Genomic DNA, 26,174 nt, shown 5'->3' with positions numbered 1-26,174 from the left:
TTCACCCACGCGAGCGGGACGTGGCCGGCTTCCACTTCTTGGGAAGCCTCGCCCCCTGACAGACCGGGCAACGCCCAGAAGCCAGCTCCATCCCTCTCCCGGCCATCCTCGCTCCCTCGTCGCGCCTCCCCGCCTCCGGGTTCCTCCAGCTGAGGAGCGCCGCGGCCACACCTCCCGCTTCCTCTGCGTAATTGCCCCAAACGCGAGGAAATCGAAGCTCGCGGGCGCGCGCAGGCTGCTGGGACTCCTGGGCGCGGGGCGGGGCCGCACGCGCCACGTCGAGCCCTCTGCTCCGAAGAACGCGGCGCGCCCTGGTAGCGTAACCACGCCCCCACCGCGGGATGGGAGGGTGCGTCCCTGTGCGCGCGCGGAAACGCGCTGCGACGGGGGCGCGCGCGGCGGCCGCCGCGCGGACATTAGGGTGTGTGCATTTGCAGGCGCCGGCACACTATTTGGACTGGTCGGGCCGGGCGGGGTTTGACTGCTCAGCGGTCCTGAGGCGGAGAGGAGGCGGTAACTAGTGGACCCTAATGCGTTAGCCCTGGACAGAAGGGATAGGGAGCCAGAGCGAGGGGCAGGGCTGCAGGCGACCTGCAAGGATTTGAAGTAGCTGCGGCGAACGGCGCCAGGGTCCCGAAAGGTGCGACTCCAGCTGGAGGGAAGAGCGACAGCTCTAGTGGCCCTCCTCCTTTTGTGTCTCCGGGCAGGGTCCGCCCGCAGGCGGGGCTTGCGGGGGTCGGGCCACGGGGTGACACCCCCGCCGAGGGCCCTCGGATCTTCCTCACTCCGGGTTGCGGAGGCTCTGGTGAGGACCTGCCCGGGCTTAGGTCGCGGGGAACCTGCGCCCCGCGCCCCCATTCCCCGTCGGAAGTCGGGGTTACGGTACTCCGCCACTGACCTGCACTCGTGCAGTCTGACCCGGCAGGGCTGCTCCTCCCGGTAAGACCTCTGCACAAAGGTTTGGCTAAGTTTACCTCCCTGCTTTTCTCCCGGAACTAGGTTCTTTGGAGGTTCTCTAGGCGATTTCCAGGGACTGAGGATTTGGGGACATGGAATATTTGATAACAGTTCTGTTTCTGTACCAGGAAGAGAAATTATCTAACGAGGAAGTAGTAAACTATTAGCATTTTCCTGGGTGAATTTAGCATTTACTTTGTATTTTACATCTATGAAGATTTTTGGCTTTTGCATTTTGATGTGTTTACAAAAGGTGGGACACTTTGAGAATTTGTTCATATTTCAATTTGTGCAAAGTTTTAAGAAGTATTTAAAACTTATATCTGTAAGTTTAATAGGGTTGGGTAAAACTGGAAGTTAGTTTGAAATTGCTAAGAGTATTTATGAATCTGAAAGTTCACTTTTGTTCTGTGATATCAATTTTTATTACTATAAATTGGAAAAGTATTTTATGTTTAACAAAATAGAAACGTTAACATTTTGAAAATATGACGGTCTTGATTCTGATCCTAACTTTTTTTTTAATCAGTAAGTTTCATGCCAGTTCTGGGCATTTTGTGAACAAACATGGGCAAATGCCCTGTTTCCCTATTTTTTGCAAGTACTACATTTGATGACTTTTCAAGAAATATGATCATTTTCAAAGCTTAATAGTTTTTGTTCCTCTTCTGTGCTCTCCAAATTATTTGTGTTTATATCTAGTCTTACATTTAGGACATTCACATTCTAATTATCTCTTTTTCTTCTACTAGATTGTGAATTCCTTCAGGTACATGACTGAATCTTCTCTGTAGTCTCAGTGTTTGGCACATGGGAGAGGCCATAAATGTGTATTGAATGATTAATGTCCCCATTTAGACATTCTCAATATAATACATTGGATGTTCTAAAAACTTTCATACTTTCTGAACTGGGTTTTATTCTCGTGGAAAAAAATTGCATTGTATTTAAAATGAAGTTGGTATAATCGATCAAAGTATGTTTCTGTAAAGAACATTCTTTCCTTGTTACCTCTTAATCCAAGAAATGATATCAGAGAGTATTTCCTGATGCTTTGTGAGAAGTGTGTTTACTAATGAAGACCTAGAGCTGACAACAACTTTGAGAACTAATACTCAATTCCAACAATGCTGTGTTCAGTCTTACGTTGGATAAAGAAAACAAAAAACTTTTAAGCATTAAGGACCTCAGTATAATCACTGTTTTATAAAATCTTAATTATTTGTTTATTTAATTAAAAAAAGTTTTTTGAGACAGGGTCTTGTTAGTTGTTGAGACTGGACTTGAACTTTTTTTTTTTTTTATTGGTTGTTCATAACATTACAAAGCTCATGACATATCATTTTCATACATTTGATTCAAGTGGGTTATGAACTCCCATTTTTACCCCAAATACAAGTTGCCGAATCACATCGGTTACACATCCACATTTTTACATAATGCCATATTAGTGACTGTTGTATTCTGCTACCTTTCCTATCCCCTACTATCCCCCCTCCCCTTCCCTCTCATCTTCCCTCTCTACCCCATCTGCTGTTATTCAATTCTCTCCCTTGTTTTTTTTTTTTTCCCCTTTCCCGTCACAAACTCTTATATGTAATTTTGTGTAACAATGAGGGTCTCCTTCCATTTCCATACAGTTTCCCTTCTCTCTCCCTTTCTCTCCCCCCACTCGTCTCTGTTTAATGTTAATCTTTTCCTCATGCTCTTCCTCCCTGTTCTGTTCTTAGTTGCTCTCTTTATATCAAAGAAGACATTTGGCATTTGTTTTTTAAGGATTGGCTAGCTTCACTTAGCATAATCTGCTCTAATGCCATCCATTTCCCTGCAAATTTGGACTTGAACTTTTGATCTTCCTGTCTAAAGTCTTCCAAGTAACTGGTATTACAGGCATGTTCCACCATGCCCAGTGCCAATATCTTAATTAAAAAAAAAAAAAAAAAAAAAAAAAAAAAANAAAAGAAAAGGAGGAAAATCCCTAATCTTGCTATTCAATAGCCCAAACATTTGGATGAAAAACTTCTAAACATCTCCCTGTATAATTATATTATCCCAATACATGTTTTGTGTTTTTTGGGATTATATTTCTATTTTTCAATCAGCAGTGTATCAGGAATATCGTTCCATGTCAATACACAGTGATAATGTGTTTTATAATTTGAAATGGCTGTATCATATACTTCTTTATATGCACCTTAATTTTCTTAAAAAAAATCTGCATTCAGAATGATGGACATTGAGGTTGTGTTCACTTTTTTCCCCCTCACCTAAACATTCTCCACTAAATTAAAAAAAATTTTTTTGTAGTTGTAGCTGGATACAATACCTTTATTTTATTTATTTATCTTTATGTGGTGCTGAGGATTGAACCCAGGGCCTCACACATGCTAGGCAAGTGTTCTACCAGTGAGCTACAACCCAACCCTATCTCCATTAAATCTTTTTTTTTTTTTTAATATTTATTTTTTAGTTTTAGGTGGACACAACATCTTTATTTTATTTTTATGTGGTGCTGAGAGTCAAACCCAGTGCCTCACGCATGCTAGGCAAGCACGCTACCACTTGAGCCACATCCTCAGCTCCTCCATTAAATCTTTTTTTTTAAATGACCAACTGACTTTTTTTTTTGAGAGAGAGAGAGAGAGAGAGAGAGAATTTTTATTTTTTTTTAGTTTTCGGCGGACACAACATCTTTGTTTATATGTGGTGCTAAGGATCGAACCCGGGCCGCACGCATGCCAGGCGAGCACACTACCGCTTGAGCCAATCCCCAGCCCATCCATTAAATCTTTTTGTGGATATTTTTTTGCATAAATTTGTGTGACCATCTCTTTGAAGTAGAAGTAGGATTTCCAGGTTAAAGAGAATGCCTATTTTAAACATTTTTAGTATACATGCTGATAAAGCGAGCACTCTTTAAAACATTTTTTATTTTTTTTTTTGCTACCTTCCAGAAAAGTTACATCATTTGTACTCTCCTCAAGTAGTAAGAATGCTTATTTTTCTCAAACCTTTCAAAGCATTGGCTTTTGTTCATTTTCAAAAGTCTCAGCCAAAAAAAAAAGCAAAAGATGAAGAAAAAAGAAAAAGAAAACAATCTTGCTTTCTTTACATTTCTTGATTATTTCTGGAGTTTATGTATCTTTTCTATATTTATTGTCTTGACAAATATTTTGGTATTTTGCCTGTAGCTCATGGTTGACAGTGCAGAGAGAAAGAACTTTGAGGGACAATGGATGCAAAAGCTCGAAATTGTCTACTTCAACATAGAGAAGCTCTGGAAAAGGACATTAAAACATCCTACATCATGGATCACATGATTAGTGATGGAGTTTTAACAGTGTCAGAAGAGGAAAAAGTAAAAAATCAGGTAAAGCCCTTTGAAGCAATCTGTGCTTTCTTAAAAATTTTTAGAATTTAAGAAATTTTGGAACTTTTCATGGGTCTTTCCATTCATTTATGTTGCAGACATATTCATTGCTATATACTAAACTACTTATTTTTTTTTTAGCCCACACAACATCAACGAGCAGCTATGCTAATTAAATTGATACTTAAAAAAGACAGTTATTCCTATATATCATTCTACAATGCTCTGCTACATGAAGGATATAAAGATCTTGCTGCCCTTCTTCATAGTGGCATTCCTGTGCTTTCATCTTCCAGTGGCAAAGATTCAAATGGTGGAATAACTTCATATGGTTTGTACCTTTGATACCTTCTGTCATATTTCTATGATGATGGCTACTACATTTCTTCAGGTTTATCTGTAATCTGAAAAATATGATCAGTTCACTGAAAAATGCATATGAAAAAATTGTGATATTTTCAATTTAGATATTTCGATGTTAACACGTTTTCTTCTCAGGGAGCTATTTGTTGCTTAGATCATATGCAGGCCCTAATTTTTAGAGTTAACCAGACTTTCTAGAGGCCCTTTTTTAAGTTCTTTTTTACTTCTCTGTGTTTGTAGAGTTTACAGGAAAGAATAAAAAGATCTATATTCTTGAAAGGAGTTTCATAAACGTTTTCTCCTTTACACTTTTTTTTTTTTTTTTTTTGCAATGCTGGAGATCAAGCTTAGGACCTTGCACATGCTAGGCAAACATTCCACCTTTCCCAGTCTCTAGTATGAGACACAGACTGGAGAGTCAGAGAGTCATAGGGTGTATTAAGCAGGTATTGATAGACAATTCCATTGTTTGTAGTCATCTTGAAGGATACATGTTTGCTTTTTTTCTCCATGTTCTGAGAAATCAGAAAGTTGAAGTTAATATGCTAGTCATTTTCTTTTGAAAATTCTGAGGCTAAGACCTTGGTTTGTTCTTGTTATTTTTTGTGGTATTATGTAAGTAGCCACTTCAAAGTTATATTCATGCATACTTGTTTTGGATTTCAGTAAGGACAGTGCTGTGTGAAGGTGGAGTACCACAAAGGCCAGTTGTTTTTGTTACTAGAAAGAAGCTGGTGAATGCAATTCAACAGAAACTCTTCAAATTGAATGGCGACCCAGGATGGGTCACCATATATGGAATGGCAGGCTGTGGGAAGTCTGTATTAGCTGCAGAAGCTGTTCGAGATCATTCACTCTTAGAAGGTAAGTTTTGACCTCTGTGTTGGTGGCTAAGAAGATAATTCTTTAGGCATTCTATTAGTTTTCTGTTGCTGTGGTAATAAATTACCATAAATTTAGTGGCTTAAAACAAAATTTATTATCTTATAGTTCTGGAGTTTTTTTTACTAGGCTATAATCAAAGTGTCAACAGGGGGGCCTTCCTTCTTTCATTTGAAGGCTCTTGGAGAGAATTTTTTTCCTTGCAATTTTCCCCTTGTAGAGGAGTCTTGCATTCCTTGACTCACAATCTTTTCCTTAAGACCAGCAGTGCATACATAGTATCTTCATACTCCTCCGCATCTTTTTGTCTCACACTTTCTTTTCTGATGTGACACCACATAAAAAATATTTAAAATATTAAAAACAAATAAATAAATAAATAAAAAATTCTTAGTATCTTTTCTGTCTGTGTGTAAGCCCCAAGAAGAAAACCTGGGACTTGACTGTAGCAGTCAATGGGTGTTTGCAGGTGGGCTGAGATTGGCAGTTTTAGGCACAGGTCATCCAAAAAGAAGGTATAGTCTGTATAACTGAGGAATTCACTCATAGTCTAGTAGGATAACCAGACATACAATCAATTATGATTATGTGATAAATTAGAAGAAAATATAAGGTTTAAAGTTAGAACAAAGGAAGGGAACATTAACTCTCTGGGGGAAATAGGTAGATAGCACAGGTTTCCTCAACAAGGTGATATTTTAGCTGGAGTTGGGAGAAAAAAATAGAAGTTTACTAGGTAGATGAGCTAGGGATTGGAGAGTAGGGAAAGGAGGAAGGGTGGTTACTGGATGGGGAGGGCATCCTGGGGGAGGAGGGTTACAGGCATGCTTGTAGATGTGAGTCTGGTAAGTTCTGAGGATATTCATCAGGAATAGTCCTAGAGCTTCCTCAGTGTTCGGTTGTGAACTCTTCTAGGGAAATTCAAAGATAGTTCCTGATTTCTTATAGTTAAACTTTTTCTTTCTTACATATGAGACATAATTAGCAGTTAAGGCTGATAAATTGAATGGAATTAGAAGTATTTAAAAATCTGAATCTAAGAGATTTGAAAAGATGGATGTTAGGGCATATCTGTTGTACACATAAGACTTTAGTTTATAACTTCATAGGCTGCTTTGTTAGTAGCATTTATTATACTCTTGTCAGAAGAATGCCTAATTCCCAATCCTTGATTTTTTTCCTTCTGTCATTACAGAGAAATTTTCTGGGACTTAGCCCCTTGCAAGTCTCAGATTCAAGTGTCTGTCTGTCTGTCTATCTATCTATCTATCTATATGTTTTTGGTACTGGGGATTGAATCCAGGGCATTTAACCACTGAACCACATTTTTGATCCTGATCTTTTTTTTTTTTTTGTACTAGGGATTGAATCCGGGGACACTTAACCACTGAGCCTTTTCCTCAGCCCCCCATGTCTTTTTCTTTGTATTTTATTTATAGACAGGGTCTCACTGAGTTGCTGAGGTTGGCTTTGAACTCGCAATTCTCCTGTCTCAGCTTCCCGAGCCACTGGGATTACAGGCATGCACCACTGCTCCCTGCCCCATTTTATTTTTTATTTTGAGACAGAGTCGCACTAAGTTGCTTAGGGCCTCATTAAGTTGCTGAGGCTGGCCTTGAACTTGCAATCCTCTAGTTTCAGTTTCCTGAAGTGCTGGGATTTATAGATGTGTGCCACCATGCCTGGCTAGGAAATATTTTTTAACCTCTACTGCAAAGTTGATCACTGAGGATATTTCAGCATAAATTTGGCTTAAGTTCCTTTAGTGTGAAGAAATAAGTTTTTATTTCAATATTATGAACTTTTAAAAAATGTGTATTTATAACATACTAATTTATAGGATTAAAAGAATACCCCCATTTAAATTATATTGTGATGAATTTTCAATTTTAGGGATTAAAGTTGAACATAAGTTTATGGAATTAGATGACTTAGTAATCATATTGTATAAATTGTTATCTTAGAATAGAGATTAACCATTTTGTTGAGGAAATCCCAGATATATTAATAGCTGTCCAGTACATGTAAATTTAATTAATTTCCCTCATATATTTTTGTGAGATCTCAAGTTCAGAGGACTGAGTTAATCATGTCCTTTAGTTCATGGTTCATTTTTTTTTTTTATGTCTTTGCAACCTTAGCCTCTTACTGTATTTGTTTGTTTATTTCCTTTTCAAAATTCCCATTTTCATTTTTTTCCTGTCCCTTTTTGTATTAGAAATAATAGAATCCCAGTATATTTAATATATGTTTTTAATAAATACCTGTGTATTGTACATGCGTTTATAAAATGTCTATGTTGTTTGTATGTGGATATTTTAAATTTGCATAAATGTTATGGTGTTATTTTATTGTGTTTCTTATCTCCTATGACATTATTGAGATTTATCCTTGTTGCTGAATATACAAGTTATTTGTTACACCTGATTGCTATGAACATATTTTACTATCCATTCCCCTAATATAGTAATTTAATATGTACATTGTCTCCAACTCTCTGTTGCTCCAGCAAAGCTGGGTTGAATCTTTAAAAGAGTGTTTTTTTAGTGAATATTTCTAGAAGAGTTGCTAAATTAAATGATGGGATATACCAACATCAAATTTGGTTGTACCACAGTTTGTGTTTCCACCAGCAGGGTATGGGGGCTCCAAGAGCCTTACTTTCCCAGTGACAGTGTAGTCCAACTTTATAATTTTTATAAGGCTGGCTGATGTAAAGTTATATCTTTCAATTTACATTTCTTTTATAACTCAGGTTTGAATTTTTTTTATAAGCTTGTTAGTGTTTCAGGTTTTCTTTTATAGATTTTATTTATATCAGTTGTGTACTTTTTTATTGGGATTTCCATCTGTTGCTTTTCAGGAGTTTCTTGTGTGTTCTCAATGTTAGACTTCTTGGTTTTTGACTTTGTAAATACCTTATTCTAACGTATTCTCTGTATTGACTTTGTCCTGGATGTTCTTAAAGAAGAGAAGTTTTTAATTCCCAAATAGTCAAATTAATAATTTTTTTTGCATTCTAATTTGTACTTCCCAAGTTTTGCTTATATCATCCTGTATCAGCCTCATGTGTCAGCCTCACCATTTATATTGAACTCTTCAATCTCTTGAGTTTGCTTTTGTATGTTTGCTAGTTCAGGAGTAGATGCTTTCTGGGGCTGTGTAGGTAGCTGAGAGCTTGTCTAGCCCATGCAAGGACATGGATTCAATCCCCAGCACCACAAATGAACAAAAAGAGATGCTTTCTCAAAGATAGATTTTACTCTCTTGAGATTACTTCTTTTCTAAACTATAGGAATTTGGCTTTTTGCCATTAATTATAATGTAAAACCTTTTATTTTAAAAGTATAGATAATGGGAAAGGTTACATACTTTTTAAAACTGGTTTCTATAGAAATTTTGTTATCTTAGGTGATTGATATAAAAAATATTAAGTTCTTAGCTATTTATGCCTAGATATTTTTAAGTAACCCATTTTTTTTTCACAGTTTAAACCCTGTATTTTTTTTATTTGTAGAGAAATTGTTGACATATCTTTAGACCATTTACTCTAAGCTTTTCTTTTCTTTTTTTTATTATTTATTTGTTTTAATTAGTTACACATGACAGTACAATGATCTAGACATATCATATATTTGTACTCTAAGCTTTTCATATAGGCTGCCTGCTTATTTGTTTCTGTCCTTCCCAGGATTTCCTTGATGCTATTAAATTGCTTACAGGAAAAACCTCATGTGAAAGTAGGATAGGATTTGTTTTCTTAGAATAAAGGCAGTTTTTCTCAGAATAAATTTCTCTGAGTGAATTATAAGTAAACCCTCATTCAAGGCTAAATTGCTCCCTCTTGTGCCCATAGTTAAGATGTTTAGGTTCTTTCTGAAATGTGGAAATAATAACTCAGTATTTATTTATTTATTTTTAATTATTTTTTAAAATTTATATATGACAGCAGAATGCATTACAATTCTTATTACATATATAGAGCACAATTTTTCATGTCTCTGGTTGTATACAAAGTATATTCACACCAGATTGTGTCTTTATACATGTACTTTGGATAATAATGACCATCACATTCCATCATTATTTCTAACCCCATGCCTCCTCCCTTCCCCTCTAACCTCTTTGTCCTATCTAGAGTTTGTCTATTCCTCCCATGCTCCCTCTCCGTACCTCACTATGAATCAGCCTCCTTATATCAGAGAAAACATTTGACATTTGTTTTTTGTGGATTGGCTAACTTCACTTAGCATTATCTTCTCTAACTTCATCCATTTACGTGCAAGTGCCATGATTTTATTCTCTTTTATTGCTGGAGTAATATTCCATTGTGTATATATGCTGCATTTTTTTTATCCATTCATCTATTGAAGGGCATCTAGGTTAGTTCCCTAGCTATTGTGAATTATGCTGCTATAAACATTGATGTGGCTGTGTCCCTGTAATATGCTGATTTTACCAAGGAGAAGGATAGCTAGATCAAATGGTGGTTCCATTCCCAATTTTGCAAGAAATCTCCATACTACTTTCCATATTGGCTGCACCAATTTGCAGTCCCACCAGCAGTATATGAATATATCTTTTCCTCCACATCCTTGCCAACACTTATTGTTGCTTATCTTCATAATGGCTGCCATTCTGACTGGAGTGAGATGAAATCTTAGAGTGATTTTGATTTGCATTTCTTTGGAAATGTTGGTCACTTGATCTGTTTTTCTTTTTCACATAAGAAGTTTGAATTTTATTTTTAGTTCAGTAGCAAACAATTGAAAGGTTTTGAGCAGAGTATTTTTTAAAAGATCTTTCTGGTTTCTGTGAGGAAAGGAGAGAATTTAGGAAATAAGAACAGAGGCAGAAGAACCAGTTGGTTCAACTGAGAGAAGAAAGGGACTTGGACTCAGGTGTATGCAGTTGACTTGGAGCACAGTGATTGGATTGGGGATGCCTTAGATCCAGAAATGTTAGGGGTGATGATGGGGTGCTGAAGGAAGGCTGACAGGAAGTCCACGGCTGCAGGGAACGCAAGATGGCTTCAGGGGAGTGAGATTCTGTCTACCTTTCTTTGTAAAGATTGTAGTGTTTTTTTGTTTTTGTTTTTATTTTTATTTGTGCATGTATTGATAATGCCCTGTTTAGTTTTAAATTTAGGAGAGAAAGGCTTTTAACCTAAGCATTATTAAGTCCTTAAATTAAAATGTGAGTTTACTAGGTAGCTGCATCAACACGCTGAGATTTTAAAGCACAGAAGCTTTCTCCAAAGGTTTTTGTATGATTACGTTTTTAGAATAGTGATTTATTTTTATACCTAATTGTTTGTGAATACCAATAAATAAATTGCCCTTGGATGTAATTTATGTTTTTGTTTTTTTCTTTTTCTTATATTTTTATGATCATGTAATAGAAATCTTTATGGTTAATGTCACTTATCAGTGATTTAATGCTACTGTTCACCATATTTTGGACATAGAGATTCCTTATATATACATATAATATATTTGTGTATTTTTATTTATTTATTTATTTAAATTTTAATATTTATTTTTTAGTTTTCAGTGGACACAACATCTTTGTATGTGGTGCTGAGGATCGAACCCGGGCCACGTGCATGCCAGGCGAGCGTGCTACCGCCTGAGCCACATCCCCAGCCCATATTTTGTGTATTTTTAAAAAACATTTATTTTTTAGTTGTAGGTGAATACAATACCTTTATTTTATTTTTATGTGGTACTAAGGGTCGAACCCGGTGCCTCACATGCTAGATGAGCGCACTACCTCTGAGCTGCAACCCCTATTTTTTTAACCTGTGAGAAGCCAATTAAGTCTGAAGGCTACACTTTAGAGTCTTCATACATATGTATGAAAATACACATGTAAAGATACATATGTAAATAAAGATGTGGTTTAATTAACAATGTTGATGGTAACAGTAATAATAATAATGACCATTATTGTAAGTTCTTACTAGTTCAGAGCTTAATATTTATAAGGTACTCTCAGATTTATAACACCAGTAATCCTGTTTGTTATAATCTTTTACAATTAACAGCAGTTTCAAAGCTTTATGTTGTTAATTTCTCACAGCAACTCTGAAATAGCTGGACTAGAGTATAAGAAATGAGACTGAGTTAAGTGACTGTGGTTACTAAACGATTGCATAGCTAGTAAGCAGTAGAGCCATACTTGAACTTAACTTACTTTAAAAGTTTGTATAAGAGAACCATAATGAATAATTTATGTGTTCCTGGACATCAGTGTTGTTTTTTTTTTAATATTTATTTTTTTAGTTATAGGTGGATGCAATATCTTTATTTTTAAGTGGTGCTGAGGATCGAACCCAGTGCCTCATGCATGGTAGGCAAGAGCTCTACCTCTGAGCCACAACCCTAGCCCACATTAGTGGTTCTTAATCTGAGTGATTTTGTTGTCCAGGGAACATTTGACAGTGAGTGTTTGTAGGCAGTTTTGGCTCTTAGTACTTCTAAGGGGGAATTCTACTGGCACCCAAAGGGATAGAAACCAGGATGGCTGTTGATCTTCCTGTAATGCACATGAATGTCCCTTACAACAAAGAATTATTCAGCCCCAAACATCAAGAGTGTTGAGGCTGAAAAATGGTGTTATACCATGATTACTGATGATATAGACCAAAGATAGCAAAATTTTGCTTGGTGAGATTTCCTGATAATCAGTACAAGATTTCCTCCAAGCCTCAGTTTATTTAGATCTTAAATTTCTTTTTAGATTCAAACTTTAAAACTCAATAATATAGCCTATCAAAATTTATAGCCTGTAGCCAGCTATTCAGGAGGCTGAGGCAGGAGGGTCACAAGTTCAAGGCCACCTTGGGCAATTTAATGAGACCCTGTCTCAAAAAAATTAAAATTAAAAAAGGGCTGGGGATGTAGCTTACTGGTAGAACACTTGATTATCATGCACAAGTCCCTGGGTTCAATCCCCAGTACTGCAAAGAAAAAATAAAAAACCTGAATTAAGAGAAGGTAAAGATTCAAGATTGGAGAATGGAGTAAATCTGTTGCTTAATAGTAAAGCTATTCAAAGGGGGATTGCTGTTCAAAGGCCTTCAGTTTATTATTCTTTTCCTCATTAGGTTGTTTCCCAGGGGGTGTTCATTGGGTTTCAGTTGGAAAACAAGACAAATCTGGGCTTCTGATAAAACTACAGAATCTTTGCACACGGTTGGATCAGGATGAGAGTTTCCCCCAGAGGCTTCCACTTAACATTGAAGAGGCAAAAGACCGTCTCCGCATTCTAATGCTGCGCAAACACCCAAGGTACAGGTGGTCAAATGTAGTAGGTGTTTTAGACTTACCTGCTAACATCTTGAAGACATCATGCCTTTTTTTCAGTTGAGGGACTAAGAAAGAGCCATTGCTTTCTTGCTGTTCTCTTTCTTATTTTATTTTTGGTACCGGGGATTGAAACTGGGGTCGTTAGCCATTGAGACACATCCCAGCCCATTTTATATTTTATTTAGAGACAGAATCTTGCTAAATTGTTTAAGGCCTCACTAAATTGATGAAGCTGGCTTTGAATTTGCGATCCTCCTGTCTCAGCCTCCTGAGCTGCTGGGATTACAGGCATGCTACACTGCGCTCAATTTTTTCTTATTATTAAAAAAAAAAAGTAGCTGGTACTTGGCTTAAAATTGCCACTTTCCTCTTTTGCATCCTATTTAATCACATTATTTCATGTGTCCATTGTAGGTTCTTGAGAAATTTTATATAGATGAGTTAGTGAGTGGTCTTTGCTAGAAAGTCCTAGAAAGTACTTTGCTAGAAAGTACTTTGAATCAATTGTTTATATTGATAGAACAGGGTATGGACCCTGCTTTATTAAAAAAAAAAAAAAAAAAAAAACACACAAGGGAGGGACAGTTTTTAGGGGATATTTTATTGGGTTGTCTTAGTTTTTGGAGGTGTTTGTTTTTTCAATAATGAATTTATTCAATAACTGTCATTATAGTTATAGAATGCAAGGCTCAGAATGAATAGTAGTAGCAGGGGCAGATGCCTGTAGTGTCTCTTGGCTTCATGGGAGCTAAGCCACACTAGTGGACCCAGATGAAGTGCTCATCAGTGTCTGAGGGATAGAGGGTACCTTCTTGTGGTCTTGAGGGCTTGACTTGCTCAAAGGCTGCCCAGCCTCTTCTTAGGGCCATAGCAGGCTTAGCTGCTCAGGGAAATCTGTTTGGTTGCTTCTTACGTTAAGTTATGGGTAAGATAGTCTTAATATAGGCAGCAACAGAGCTGCTGACTCCTTTTTGGCTAATGAAAACTGTGAATAGTTCATAGCAGTGCCTAACACACCTGGATCTACTGGAGGAATTCCTGTGTTGCCCTTGGAAACTGACAGGTACCCAGCCTCGGCTGCAGTGCCAACTATACCTCATCTGTTTGGGCCTATCAGAGTGGCCCACCCCCAGGTAATGCATGGAAACTGATGAGCACCCCACACCCATACCTGGGCGTTCCATGCCATAGCTGCTGGTGAATCTGCCCCACTTAATAAAGCTGTATGCCAGCTGGTGGAGTAATCCCATAAATTCCTGCAGCCTAGGATCACTAAGATACCCTCAAGCATCATCTACATTGAGTAAAGCTGAAGCCACATAGACACTGTACTCTATGTCCACATGGAACCAAAGACGACATAGCCTATGCAACTGACACTGTAGGACACACTTTTAGGAGAGTCTTTTACTATGAAAACCATTACAAGCAATTGATCCACCAGATGTATAAATATCAATATATAGACATAAGCATGAAAAAGCAAGGTAACATGCTGCCTCCAAAGGAACACCATAACTCTTTAGTAACAGATCCCAAAGAAAAGGAAATCAACCAATAAGTGAAAATGAATTCAGGATGGTTTTAAGAAAACTTATTGAGATATGAGAATACAGACAGAAAGTTCAGGGAAATTAAGAAGATAGTTCATGATCTGAGTGAGAAATGTAGCAAAGAGCTAGAAAACTTCAAGAACCAAACAAAAGAAATCAAAGAGCTAAAGAACTTGATAAATTTTAAATTCTTAAAATAAAAAAATACAGGTGAAACCTTCAAAAGCAAACTATGTCAAGTAGAAGGAAGAATTTCTGACCTTGAAGGATTTTTTTTTTTTTAGATGTTGTCTCACTAGTGCCTAGGCTGGTCTTGAATTCATGGGCACAAGGGATTCTTCCATCTCAGCCTCCTGAGTAGCTAGGACTACAAGCATGTATCCACCATACCTGGATAAAGCAGGTCTTTTGGACTAACTCAATCAAAGAAAAAAAAAATCCCCGTAAGACTTATGGGACACCATTAAGTGACATTAAATGAGCAAACATTCAAACGTTTTTAGTATGGAAGAAGAATAAAGGGGACATAGAAAACCCATTTAATGAAATAATTGGTGAAAACTTGTTAAAACCTGGGAAAGATATAAACATTCAAGTCCAGAAAGCTCAAAGGACCCCTAAATACTTCTTTGACCAAAAATGATTTGATCAAAAATGATCCTCTCTGAGGCATATTATAGTTAGACTATCAAAAACAGGGATTTTTTCCCCCCAGTGGTACTGAGAATTTGACTCAGGGTCTTGGGCATGCCAGGCAAGTACTCTACCATAGAGCTATACCATCAGCCCCACAAAGAATTCTTAAAGAAGCAAGAGAAAAATGTGAATTCACATAGAAGGGAATCCTCATTAGACTAACAGCAAACTTCTGAGCTGAAACCTTATAGACCAGGAGAGATTGGAACTATATATTCAGAGTCCTGGGGAAAAGAAAAATCCTGTCAATCAAGAGTACTTTGCCCAGGAAACTTATCCTTCAGAAATTAAGAACAAATAGGGCTGGGGATGTGGCTCAAGCGGTAGCGCGCTCACCTGGCATGCGTGCGGCCCGGGTTTGATCCTCAGCACCACATACAAACAAAGATGTTGTGTCCGCCGAAAACTAAAAAATAATAAATATTAAAAAAAAAAAAGAACAAATAAAGTCTTAAGGTAAGCTGAGAAATTCATCAGCATTAGACTGGGCCTACAAGAAATGCTTAAGTGAGTCCTCCACTGTAGTAAAAAGTCTTCCAACAAAAAAAAGCTCAGGACTGGATGGGTTCACTGCTCAATATTAGCACATCTTTAAAGAAATGAGACCAATTATATTCTCAAACTATTTTAAAGAATTCAAAGGGAGGGAACCCTTCCAAATTCCTTCTGAGACTAGAATTACCTGGATACCAAAACTAGACAAGAACATATCCTTAAAGAAAACTACAGACCAGTATCCCTGATGAACATAGATGCAGAATTTCTCAACAAAATCCTAGCAAACAGAATCCCCCAACACATTAAAAAGATTATACACCATAATCAAATGGGATTCATCCTAGGAATGCAAGGATAATTCATACACAAATCAATAAATATAACATATTACATTAACAGAATGAAGGACAAAAACTATATGATCATCTCAATAGATACTTAAAGCATTAAATAAAACAGTATTACCTTCACTATCAAAATCCTCACCAAGGTAAGCATAGAAGGAACCTACATCAACACAATACAGCTTATATGAGACAAGTCCACAGTCAATATATTGAATGGGAAAATCTGAAATTTTTTTTCCATTAAGAATAGGAACATGACTAGGATGTCTATTTTCACTGCTTTTATTCAACATAGAGTTGGAAATATTAGCCAGAGCAATAAGGTAAGAGAAAGAAAACAAGGGCATTCAAATAGGAAAGACAACATTGTAGAAATCATTCACTTCCTTGGTTCAATTTATTCCTAGATTTATTTTTTATTTTCATTTAATGTGTATTTTTTTAGTTGTAGGTAGACACAATACCTTTATTTTATTTATTTATTTATTTTTTAAATATTTATTTTTTAGTTGTAGGTGGACACAATACCTTTGTTTTATTTATTTATACTGAGGATTGAACCCCAGTGCCTCACATGCGCTAGTTGAGTGCTGTACCGCTGAGCCACAACCCCAGCCCTCCTTTATTTTTATGTGATGCTGAGGATCAAACCCAGTGCCTCACACATGTCAGGCAAGTGCTCTCCCACTGAGCCAGCCACAGCCTCAGTCTCCTAGGTTTTTTTTTTTTATAGCTATTGTGAATGGAAATTCTATCTTGATTTCTCTCCGAAATTTTGTATATATTTGGTATGTAAAGTTGCTACTGATGAGCCAATTGTGTCTAATAAAGAAAATCCTAAGGATTCTACCTAAATGCTATTAGACTTGATATATGAATTCAGTAAGGCTTCAGGATACAGAATCAACATACAAAAATCAACTTTTTATTTTATTATTTTTTCTTTTCTTCAATACTATGGATTGAACTTATTGGCATCTATCATGGAGCTACATCCCCCGCCCTTTTTGATTTTTTTTTTGTTTTGAGACAGGGTCTCACTCCATTGCTCAGGCTGGCCTCAAACTTGTGATTTTCCTGCTTTAGTCTCCTAAGTAGTTGGGATTATAGGTGTGTACCACCACACCTGGCTAATCATTTATAAGTAAATTAAAAAGTTAATATTAAAGTATATTAAAGAATAGTGGTTACCAGAACCTGGGAAGGGTGTGTATGTGTGTGTGTGTGTGTATCAATCAGTCTGGAGGAAGAGGATGGAGAGAGGGTGTTTAAGGAGTACAGAAATACAATTGGATAGGACAATTAACTTCCAATACTCTATAGCATAGTAGAATAAGTATGGTTGATGACAATTCATTTTATCTTTCCAAATACCTAGTAGAGAAGATTTTGAATGTTCCCAACACAAAGAAATGATAAATGAGCTAATGGATATGCTAATTACTCTGATCTGATCATTATACATTATATATACATATTGAATTGTCACACCATACAATTATATTGTGTACAATTATTACATATCAGTTAAAATAAAAAAATCAACATAACCTGAGATTCAGTAAACAATTTGCTTTCTGTGACCTAGCAGCCAGTTTTGAACAAGTTCACTTAACAAGCATTGAGTGTTGTGCCAGGTTCAGGTCAAATGCTCCAAGTGCAATGCTAAGCAAAACATGCCTTGGGAGTGGGATAGTATACTAGATGAGAATTAATAGTGGCTTTGAACTTTTCTTTCTTTATTTATTTTTTGTGGCATTGTGGATGGAACACAGGCTGTTGCACATGTCAGGCAACCAGTAGTGCTGATGGATACCTCGGGCCCCCATGAATGTATTTTGGGAATGCAGTATATTTTCACATATGCTGAGTATGGCAGATTTTCAAATTAGTAGGGATTATAAGGTGAAAGGAGAATTTTTTGGAAAAGTCTGCTGCATGATTCTTATGCAACCCCACTAGAAAGGGAAGCCTCTCTTTTCTTCTTCCTTCCTTCACCTCAATATCCCTCTATCATCTTCTCACCTTGATAGTTATTAATCATCTACTTTCTAGGAGGAAGTAGGACTGAGATTACTAGCTACTCACACTTTAATTGTTTGGTAACTTTTTCCTTGTTCTGCTTCCCTTCTTTGCAAAACTAAAAGTGACCTCTGTTTAGGAAAGCATTTTAGCAACCATTGTCAGATGTATGAGACCATGGAAAGTTGATCATTTTCTTTTTCTCTGAGCAGCGTTTGGTTTATGCTTTTGCAGTTTTCCAACTTATGTATGTACCCTGTTTTTTTTTTTTTTTTTTGTAGTTTATAGTAGTATGCTGTGCAGATAAAAATGCTAGTGTATAATTTTGTCATCAGGTTTTAGTTATATTTTTTTCCCCTATCTGTTCTTGTGAGTTTTAAAAAGGTTTTGGAGCTGAGTGTGATGGTGCACACCTGTAATCCCAACAGTTTGGGAGGCTGAGGTGGGAGGATCATGAGTTCAAAGCCACCCTCAGCAACTTAGGGAGGCCCTAAGCAATTCAGTGAGACCCTTTCTCTAAAATAAAATATAAAAAAGGGATGTGGCTGTGTGGTTGAGCACCCTGGGCTCAATCCCTGGTACCATACAAACAAACAAAGTTTTTGGAGAGATCAGTCATGAATTGGCATAGAAGTTCTTTGTTATTCTAGATAAGCAAATTGATTTCTTTGAAAAAACTCACTAATATGCCAAATGAAAACTAATATTTTTGCTAGAGCTTTCTATTACCTTGGAACACATGAAATTGTGAGTGTTACGGGTAGAGTATGGTCACATAATATCATTATTATGTAATTCATTCTGATGTTAACCTATTAGTTCTAGTTTGATTTTAAACTGTATACTTAAAGACCAAATTGGGAAAATCCTATTACTTGGATAGTTCTTTTTAGGCACTCAGTAAGAGATGACTGACTGAATGAATTGCTAATACTTTTATGGCATACAGTCTTCTTTTTGTAGGACATTGATTTTAATATGTTCTAATCTGAGGTATGAGGAAAGGGAAGCCTATTTTTTTTCCTTATTTGAATTAGCATATTGAGAAAGGAACATAGCAAAGAATGGAAGAAGAATCATAAACTAGCCATCTATTCTTTTTTTTTTTTCTTTTTTAAATCAGTAGGTTTTAACACACTCGTGTGATTTTTTTTTTTTTTAAGGAAGCTTAAAATAAGTGTTGTTAGTGATTCATTATGTTTATTTTTAATTTTTTAAAATTTAGGTCTCTGTTGATCTTGGATGACATTTGGGATTCTTGGGTTTTAAAAGCTTTTGACAATCAGTGTCAGATTCTTCTTACAACCAGAGACAAGAGTGTTACAGATTCAGTAATGGGTAAGGATTATTAACTTACTTTTAAATACCTTTATTAATAAAGGTACTAAATTAAAGGTATTCATTATTTAATTCAATTACACTGAAATATATGGCATACCAAATTACTTACTATGTCTTGCAATTTTGTTGCAGGTCCTAAATATGTAATCCCTGTGGAGAGTGGCCTCGGAAAAGAAAAAGGACTTGAAATTTTATCCCTTTTTGTTAATATGAAAAAAGCAGATTTGCCAGAACAAGCTCATAGTATTATAAAAGAATGCAAAGGTATGGTTATTTATTTTGTGTATGAGGGTGATTATAGGGGTAATGATTCTCCTTCTGTAAATTAAGCTAATGAATGTGACAATTTAGCACATGAATATCCTTAAACTTTTCTAGAATATTTAGTATTTTAAGTCCTTCTCTGGGTACACGATATGGTACTCCTTTAGTCATGAAAATAATATTTAACACTTTCCCACAATATCTTATGGAGACTGCATTAGTGAGAAAAATGAAATGAAGACATGACATTTACTGTCAAAGAGTTATAGTGAAAGTCAAATTTAAGAATTTCTTTGCTTGGGATTTTATAAAAATAAGTATTCAAATTTGATAAGTAAAAGCTGATATTGTCTTCTTAATTTGTACTTTCTTTTAATGAATTTAAACTTTTTGCTTGTTCCGATTCAATTTTTCCTCCTGTACTCTGATAAGAAAGATCACTTCTGACAACAGATGTATAGAGATTTTTCTCCATACACCAAGCAAGCAATCAAGTCTTCAGTATTCACCAGCTAGCTAGCCTCTAATGTGATTTAATCATGACACTGTCTCCCTGGAGACAGACTACCTCCTCTTTAGATGGCAGTTATAAGCTCCAAGATGTTTAACCTGTGTTTCTGACCCAGCGGCTATAAATCGAGGTTCTTGTCACCCCTCCTCAATCTCAGTTAATTTGCTTGAGCAGTTAACAGAACCCAAGGAAACATATTTATTGGTTTGTTACAAGGATACAGACAAAGAGATCCACTGGGCAAGTTTTGAGGAAGGGGTATAGAGCTTCCATGCCATCTCTAGTGTGCTGCCCTTAGGAACCTCCATGTGTTCAGCTACCTGGTATTTGTCCAAACTAGGTCCTTTTGTATTTTTAATGGAAACTCCATTGCATAGGAAGGATTGAAGAATGGACAGCTGTGACTGGACAAAAAGGTGACTGGACAAAAAGAGTATGATCTAATGCTAATAAACTGAGTGGGGAAACCCAGCAAGGCCTATTGGTACAGATTCTTCCTGTTTTCTCTGTGAAGCATTCCTGCCTTCTAGTATAGGGCAGAACCCCTTCTGAAATGGGGGTCTTATGATCTATAAGAGAAAGTAGATCAGAGAATTTCTTTACAGCCAGCTCCAAGACAGAAAGGTAGAGATAGAGTTTCTAAGACCCACCTCAGGAAAGAGAAATTCTAGTTTCTGTGGCCTGTCTTTGGGAGAGAGTTAAGGAGCCAGGGACATTGGATAAAAACCAAAATATGTACATTATGATATCATACTTGTTTATTGGATATTTGCATTTTAAGAAATTATCCATGACTCACTTTTCTTTTTTGGTATATATTAACATTTATTTAAAAATTCCCTATTGAAGCTATTAGCACTTCATCATGTTTTTGCAAATTTTCCCTCCAGTTTTTTATGTGCCTTTTAATTTTATTGTACTGTCTTTTCACATATAGAACTGAAAAATTTCTATAGTCAAATCAAAATCAAGATTATAGCCGGGTGCAGTGGCACACACTTATGATCCCAGCAACTTAGGAGGCTGAGACAGGAGGATTGAGAGTTCAAAGCCAGCCTCAGCAAGAGTGAGGTGCTAAGCAACTCAGTGAGACTCTGTCTCTAAATGAAATACAAATTAGAGCTGGGGATGTGGCTCAGTGGTTGAGTGCCCCTGAGTTCAATTCCTTGAAATCAAGATTATAATGGTTAACATAGTTTTTGCATTCTTTTTGTGTTGTGGGTGGACAGAATGCCTTTATTTTATTTGTTTATGTGGTGCTAAGGATTGAACCCATTGCCTCTCACATGCAAACACTACACCACTAAGCTACAGCCCTAGTCCTGGTTAACATAGTTTTGAATCTTGTCCTTTTTATACATCTTGAACATTTTCCCATGGTATTAAGTAGCTTTTGAAAAAATTTACCAGTGGCACAATATTGTGATATACCTTTATTTATTCAACTATTTCTCTATTATTGAACATTTTTTACACTATTATAAATTATGATGTGATGAGTATCCTTCAGTGATATCTTCTTTATTTCTGATGATTTTCTTAAAACAAATACCTAGAAGTAAAAGAGGAGTTAGATATATCTTTAAGACTTGGATAACATGCAGCAGGAATTGTTTCTTAAGACTAAGTTGTTCCTTAACTTAGTGGTGATTTTTAAAATAAGATGGTATTATTACAATTATGTTTTTTAGGTTCTCCTCTTGTGGTATCTTTAATTGGTGCACTTTTACGTGATTTTCCCAACCGGTGGGAATACTACCTCAGGCAACTACAGAACAAGCAGTTTAAGAGAATAAGGAAATCTTCATCTTATGATTATGAGGCTCTGGATGAAGCCATGTCTATAAGTGTTGAAATGCTCAGAGAAGACATTAAAGATTATTACACAGATCTTTCTATCCTTCAGAAGGATGTTAAGGTGCCTACAAAGGTAATACATAGACCAGCAATTCTCAGCATTGGATATTTATGATACAGTGCCAAGGACATTTGCAGGACATGTTGCAGAGGATAACGGAAGGATATTATTTACAGGACCAAGGTAGTGGGTGGGGGGTACACAAGTCCTCTACTCTTGGTCTCCATTAAGGACTCTCTGTTGAGTGCATACCAGTCTGGTGAAGCTGGGGAAGCATCCAACATCTTTTTCTCTTTTCTATGTGGAGAATAGTTGGGCTTCTTATGAAATGGAGACATTCTTTTCTAGGGATATGAGATAACAGTTTTTTTTTGTGTGTTAACACTTTTTCTTTTTTTCCCAACACTTTTGTTTTATTTATTTATTTATATGTGGTGCTAAGCATCGAACCCAGGGCCTCACACGTGCTAGGCAAGCACTCTACCGCTGAGACCCAGCCCCAGCACCTGTTAACACTTTTCTAAAGTCCTATTTGATATACTTCTACGGCACATTAAATAATTAAAATAATTCACAGGTATTATGTATTCTCTGGGACATGGAAACTGAAGAAGTTGAAGACATATTGCAGGAGTTTGTTAATAAGTCTCTCCTATTCTGTGATCGGAATGGAAAGTCGTTTCGTTATTATTTACATGATCTTCAAATAGATTTTCTTACAGAGAAGAATCGCAGCCAACTTCAGGTACTTGTATCTCTGTAAATTTTCAATTTTAAATATTTTTAATTTGAAATAATTTTAGACTTACAGAAAATTACAGAATAGTACTGAGAATTTCTATGTATTAAATCTTTCACCTGTCTTCTCCTAATGTCAACATCTTATATAACCTTAACACTTTTTGTTGGGTACTGGAGATTGAACCTGTTGTGAAGGGCAAAAGGTGCGACTTATGCAGTCCAGGGGGAGAAATAAAGAATGTCTACACACTTCTACCCTTTCCAATGTTTTATGCTCTGAAATCACTTAATACAATTTCACTGTATAGGTTCTGAATCAAGGAAATGACAATCCTTAGTGCTAGGCACTGAAATAGACATATATCAATTCACAACAAACAATTCTAGATTAATTCTAAGCACTGCAAACACACTTAATTATGACAGGCTCATGACAGACATTCCCTCTACATGCTAAGTTCAAGTGTCAGATCAAAAGTCTCAAGCTTTAAGCTTTAAGTCCAGCAGGTACACACTCACTCAGACATTGGTGATTAGATTAGGAACCAAGGCAGGCTTCTCCTGGGGTGAAGCTGATGGCCAGTTGAGGAGGGGGTCATAGGGAGAAGTTGTGGCTCTGACCAGGGTTAAGTTGTGGCTATAGAGTTTGAGAGCCATGAGGAAAATGCAGAGGATCAGGTCAACAAGGAAAGGTCTAGGTCCTCATTAGGCTCTCAGCTTGATGGCATCATTGTCTGCTGGTTGAATGTCTGTTCATTTGCTCTATTATTTATACCAAATTTTGGGGCTTTGGACCCCCCTTTAATCCTTATCAGTTGCCGGCTGGTCTCTCAGTGACATCATTTACCCTGGGGTTAAAACACTGGTCTGGTTGTCTCCACTCTGATCTTTTTGCCTTTCCCTCTTATCTGGCACCTTTCCCTCTTATCAGCAGGACAGTCTTACAGTCCTCACTCAGAGTTTATCAGGGTGGGGAGAAGTGACTTGGTAGTGCCTGAGGGCCATACTGGAGGGTAAGAAGGTTAGTAGAATGAATCAGACATTATTACCCTATGTACATACAACTGGTGGGATTCTACTGCATGTATAACCAGAAGAATGAGAAATTATACTCCATTATGCCCCCAGAAATTACATTCTTAATAGTGTTAGAAGCTGGAGTTGCTATGATGCTTAAGTTATTAAATTGCTTCTGTCCTCTGAAATGTGTACTTTTGTTTCAGGATCTACATAAGAAGATGATCACTCAGTTTCAGAGGTATCACCAGCTGCATACTCTTTCCCCAGATCAGGAGGACTGCATGTATTGGTACAACTTTCTGGCTTATCACATGGCTAGTGCCAATATGCACAAAGTAAGATGACATATTTGAAAATTCTTTTATCTTAATTTCCGTTCACTGTATGTGCTTCAAGTATTTTTTCTTCGTTTCTTTCTTTCTTTTTTAAAATTGTTTTTAGTTGCAAATGGACACTATTTTTTATTTTATTTATTTATTTTATGTGGTGCTGCAGATCGAACCCAGTACCCCACGCATGTGAGGCAGGCAATCAATCACTGAGCCACAACCCCAGCCCTGGTTTATTTATTTCTTAAAATATTGCTTTTTTTTTTTTTTTCTTTTTGGTGTATGTGGAACTGAAGATGGCCTCACACCTACTAGGCAAGTTCTTTGCCACTGAACTACATGCCCAGATTGAGATTGGAATTTTTATGTAGTTAAATGTACCACTTTTTTCTTTTTTGTATTTTGCTTCAGTGTCATGTTTATAAATGTGTTTTGTCCTATGATTAGACATTTGTTAGTAAAAATAAGGTCATAGCTTATGTAAGTTTTTTTTTTTTTTTTTCTATTTTTACCTGAACTGAAGTTATCTTACTTAGTAACTATAGTAAATGAACTACTTAAAAATTGGTTTTCGGGGCTGGGGATGTGGCTCAAGTGGTAGCACGCTCGTCTGGCATGCGTGCGGCCCGGATTCGATCCTCAGCACCACATACCAACAAAGATATTGTGTCTGCCAATAACTAAAAAAATAAATAAATAAATAAATATGTTAAAAAAAAAAAAAATTGGTTTTCTTCTTCTTGGTAGTTTTCCTTTGTGGGCAGTAAGGATTTATTTTTAAGCTATAAGAAGCAGTGGAGGCTGGATGTGACAGTGCACACCTGTAATCCCGGTTACTCAGGAGACTGAAGCAGGAGGATTGCAAGTTCAAGGCTAGTCTGAGCAATTTAGGGAGAATCTGTCTGAAAATAAAAATGAAAGGGCTGGGGATGTAGTTGAGTGCCCCTCGGGTTTAATCCCTAGTACCAAAAACAAGCAAACAAATACCCCAAAAAACTTTTGAAATATATCAGTGTGGCAGGAATTAGTTTTTTTCTTATTAACCTTTTTTCTGCTTTTAAAGGTAATTATTTATTTTCATTGGGAAATTTTAGGAAAACATCTATAGAAAAGAAAGTTGAAGATTACTGTTAGACTAGGACGCAAGAAAAGACCACTGACTCCAATTAAAATCAAATTAAAGCAAGCTTATTATTTCGACCGGCCGGGCTGCCTCTCCCACCCAAAACCTCGGGAACAAGACAGCAGCCGCCGCTTTCCTGCAGACCAGCTTTATAGCCCAAAAAGTTACACAAAGGGGGGTTACAGATAACAAAACTCTGACGAGCACAACACTAATGGTAGTTTACATTTTTCTGGCCCCGACATCAGAATTTATGAAGGTCATTAGAGCCTCACAGAGGGTCATTTTCTGGCCAGGGAAGGCCAAGATTTGTGAGGCATCACAAAAGTTTTAGAGAGGGCTGCTATCTGGTCAGAGAGCCAGGTATGGGTGAGTTCAAGGAACGGGCAGGCATTCCAAGCAGGTTCAGAATTTGCAGTAATTTATAGTAAAGCCAAAATTAGCTTTTCATGGCTTTGTGGAGAGATGGCTCCCAATTTTAAGAGAAAATCAGGTTGGGTCTATCAGTTACAACCATTGCTAATAATTCTGTGTATAGTTCATTTTGCTACTTAGATAAACACACTTGTTCTTTAAAACCAAAATGGGAATTGTAATAGAAATATCATAGTATATATTGAATTTTACTTCTTTTTTTTAATATATATATTTTTTTGGTGTAGATAGACACAACACAATGCATTTATTTTTATGTGGTGCTGAAGATCGAACCTGGGTCCTGCCCATGCTAGGGGAGTGCTCTACCGCTGAGCGACAATCCCAGCCCCTGAATTTTACTTCTTAATTGTATTTAATAATTGTCTTTTCATCTTCTTTAAATAGAATGACATGATTTTTAAAATATTTATTTTTTAAATATTAATGGACACAATATCTACAGTATCTTTTTATTTTTTTATGTGGTGCTGAGGATCAAACCCAGGGCCTGGCAAGTGCTAGGCGAGCGTTCTACCACTGAGCCACAACCCCAACCCCTAGAACGACATGAT

The 26,174-nt window shown here is 36.8% G+C and overlaps 2 protein-coding genes across 2 annotated transcripts in view; one reads left to right on the top strand and one right to left on the bottom strand.

Annotated features, from left to right (window-relative positions):
* The window catches only part of LOC107139685, a 16,339-nt gene extending 15,481 nt beyond the window's left edge, over window positions 1-858 (bottom strand). Inside the window, exon 1 of the mRNA XM_048808113.1 lies at window positions 10-858. Coding sequence (XP_048664070.1) covers window positions 10-858 — 849 coding nt within the window. The remainder of the gene's footprint in view (window positions 1-9) is intronic.
* Window positions 377-26,174, top strand: part of Apaf1 (apoptotic peptidase activating factor 1) — a 75,922-nt gene continuing 50,124 nt past the window's right edge. The window contains 10 exon segments of the mRNA XM_048808105.1: window positions 377-939; window positions 4,149-4,327; window positions 4,469-4,658; window positions 5,357-5,554; window positions 12,681-12,864; window positions 19,224-19,336; window positions 19,472-19,603; window positions 21,806-22,044; window positions 22,550-22,717; window positions 23,937-24,068. Of these exon segments, the coding sequence (XP_048664062.1) occupies window positions 4,190-4,327; window positions 4,469-4,658; window positions 5,357-5,554; window positions 12,681-12,864; window positions 19,224-19,336; window positions 19,472-19,603; window positions 21,806-22,044; window positions 22,550-22,717; window positions 23,937-24,068 (1,494 nt within the window). The 5' untranslated portion in view covers window positions 377-939; window positions 4,149-4,189.

Source organism: Marmota marmota, unplaced genomic scaffold, assembly GCF_001458135.2.
Source record: "Marmota marmota marmota unplaced genomic scaffold, marMar, whole genome shotgun sequence".
Taxonomy (NCBI): domain Eukaryota; kingdom Metazoa; phylum Chordata; class Mammalia; order Rodentia; family Sciuridae; genus Marmota; species Marmota marmota.
This window is presented reverse-complemented; position numbering and strand designations above follow the sequence as displayed.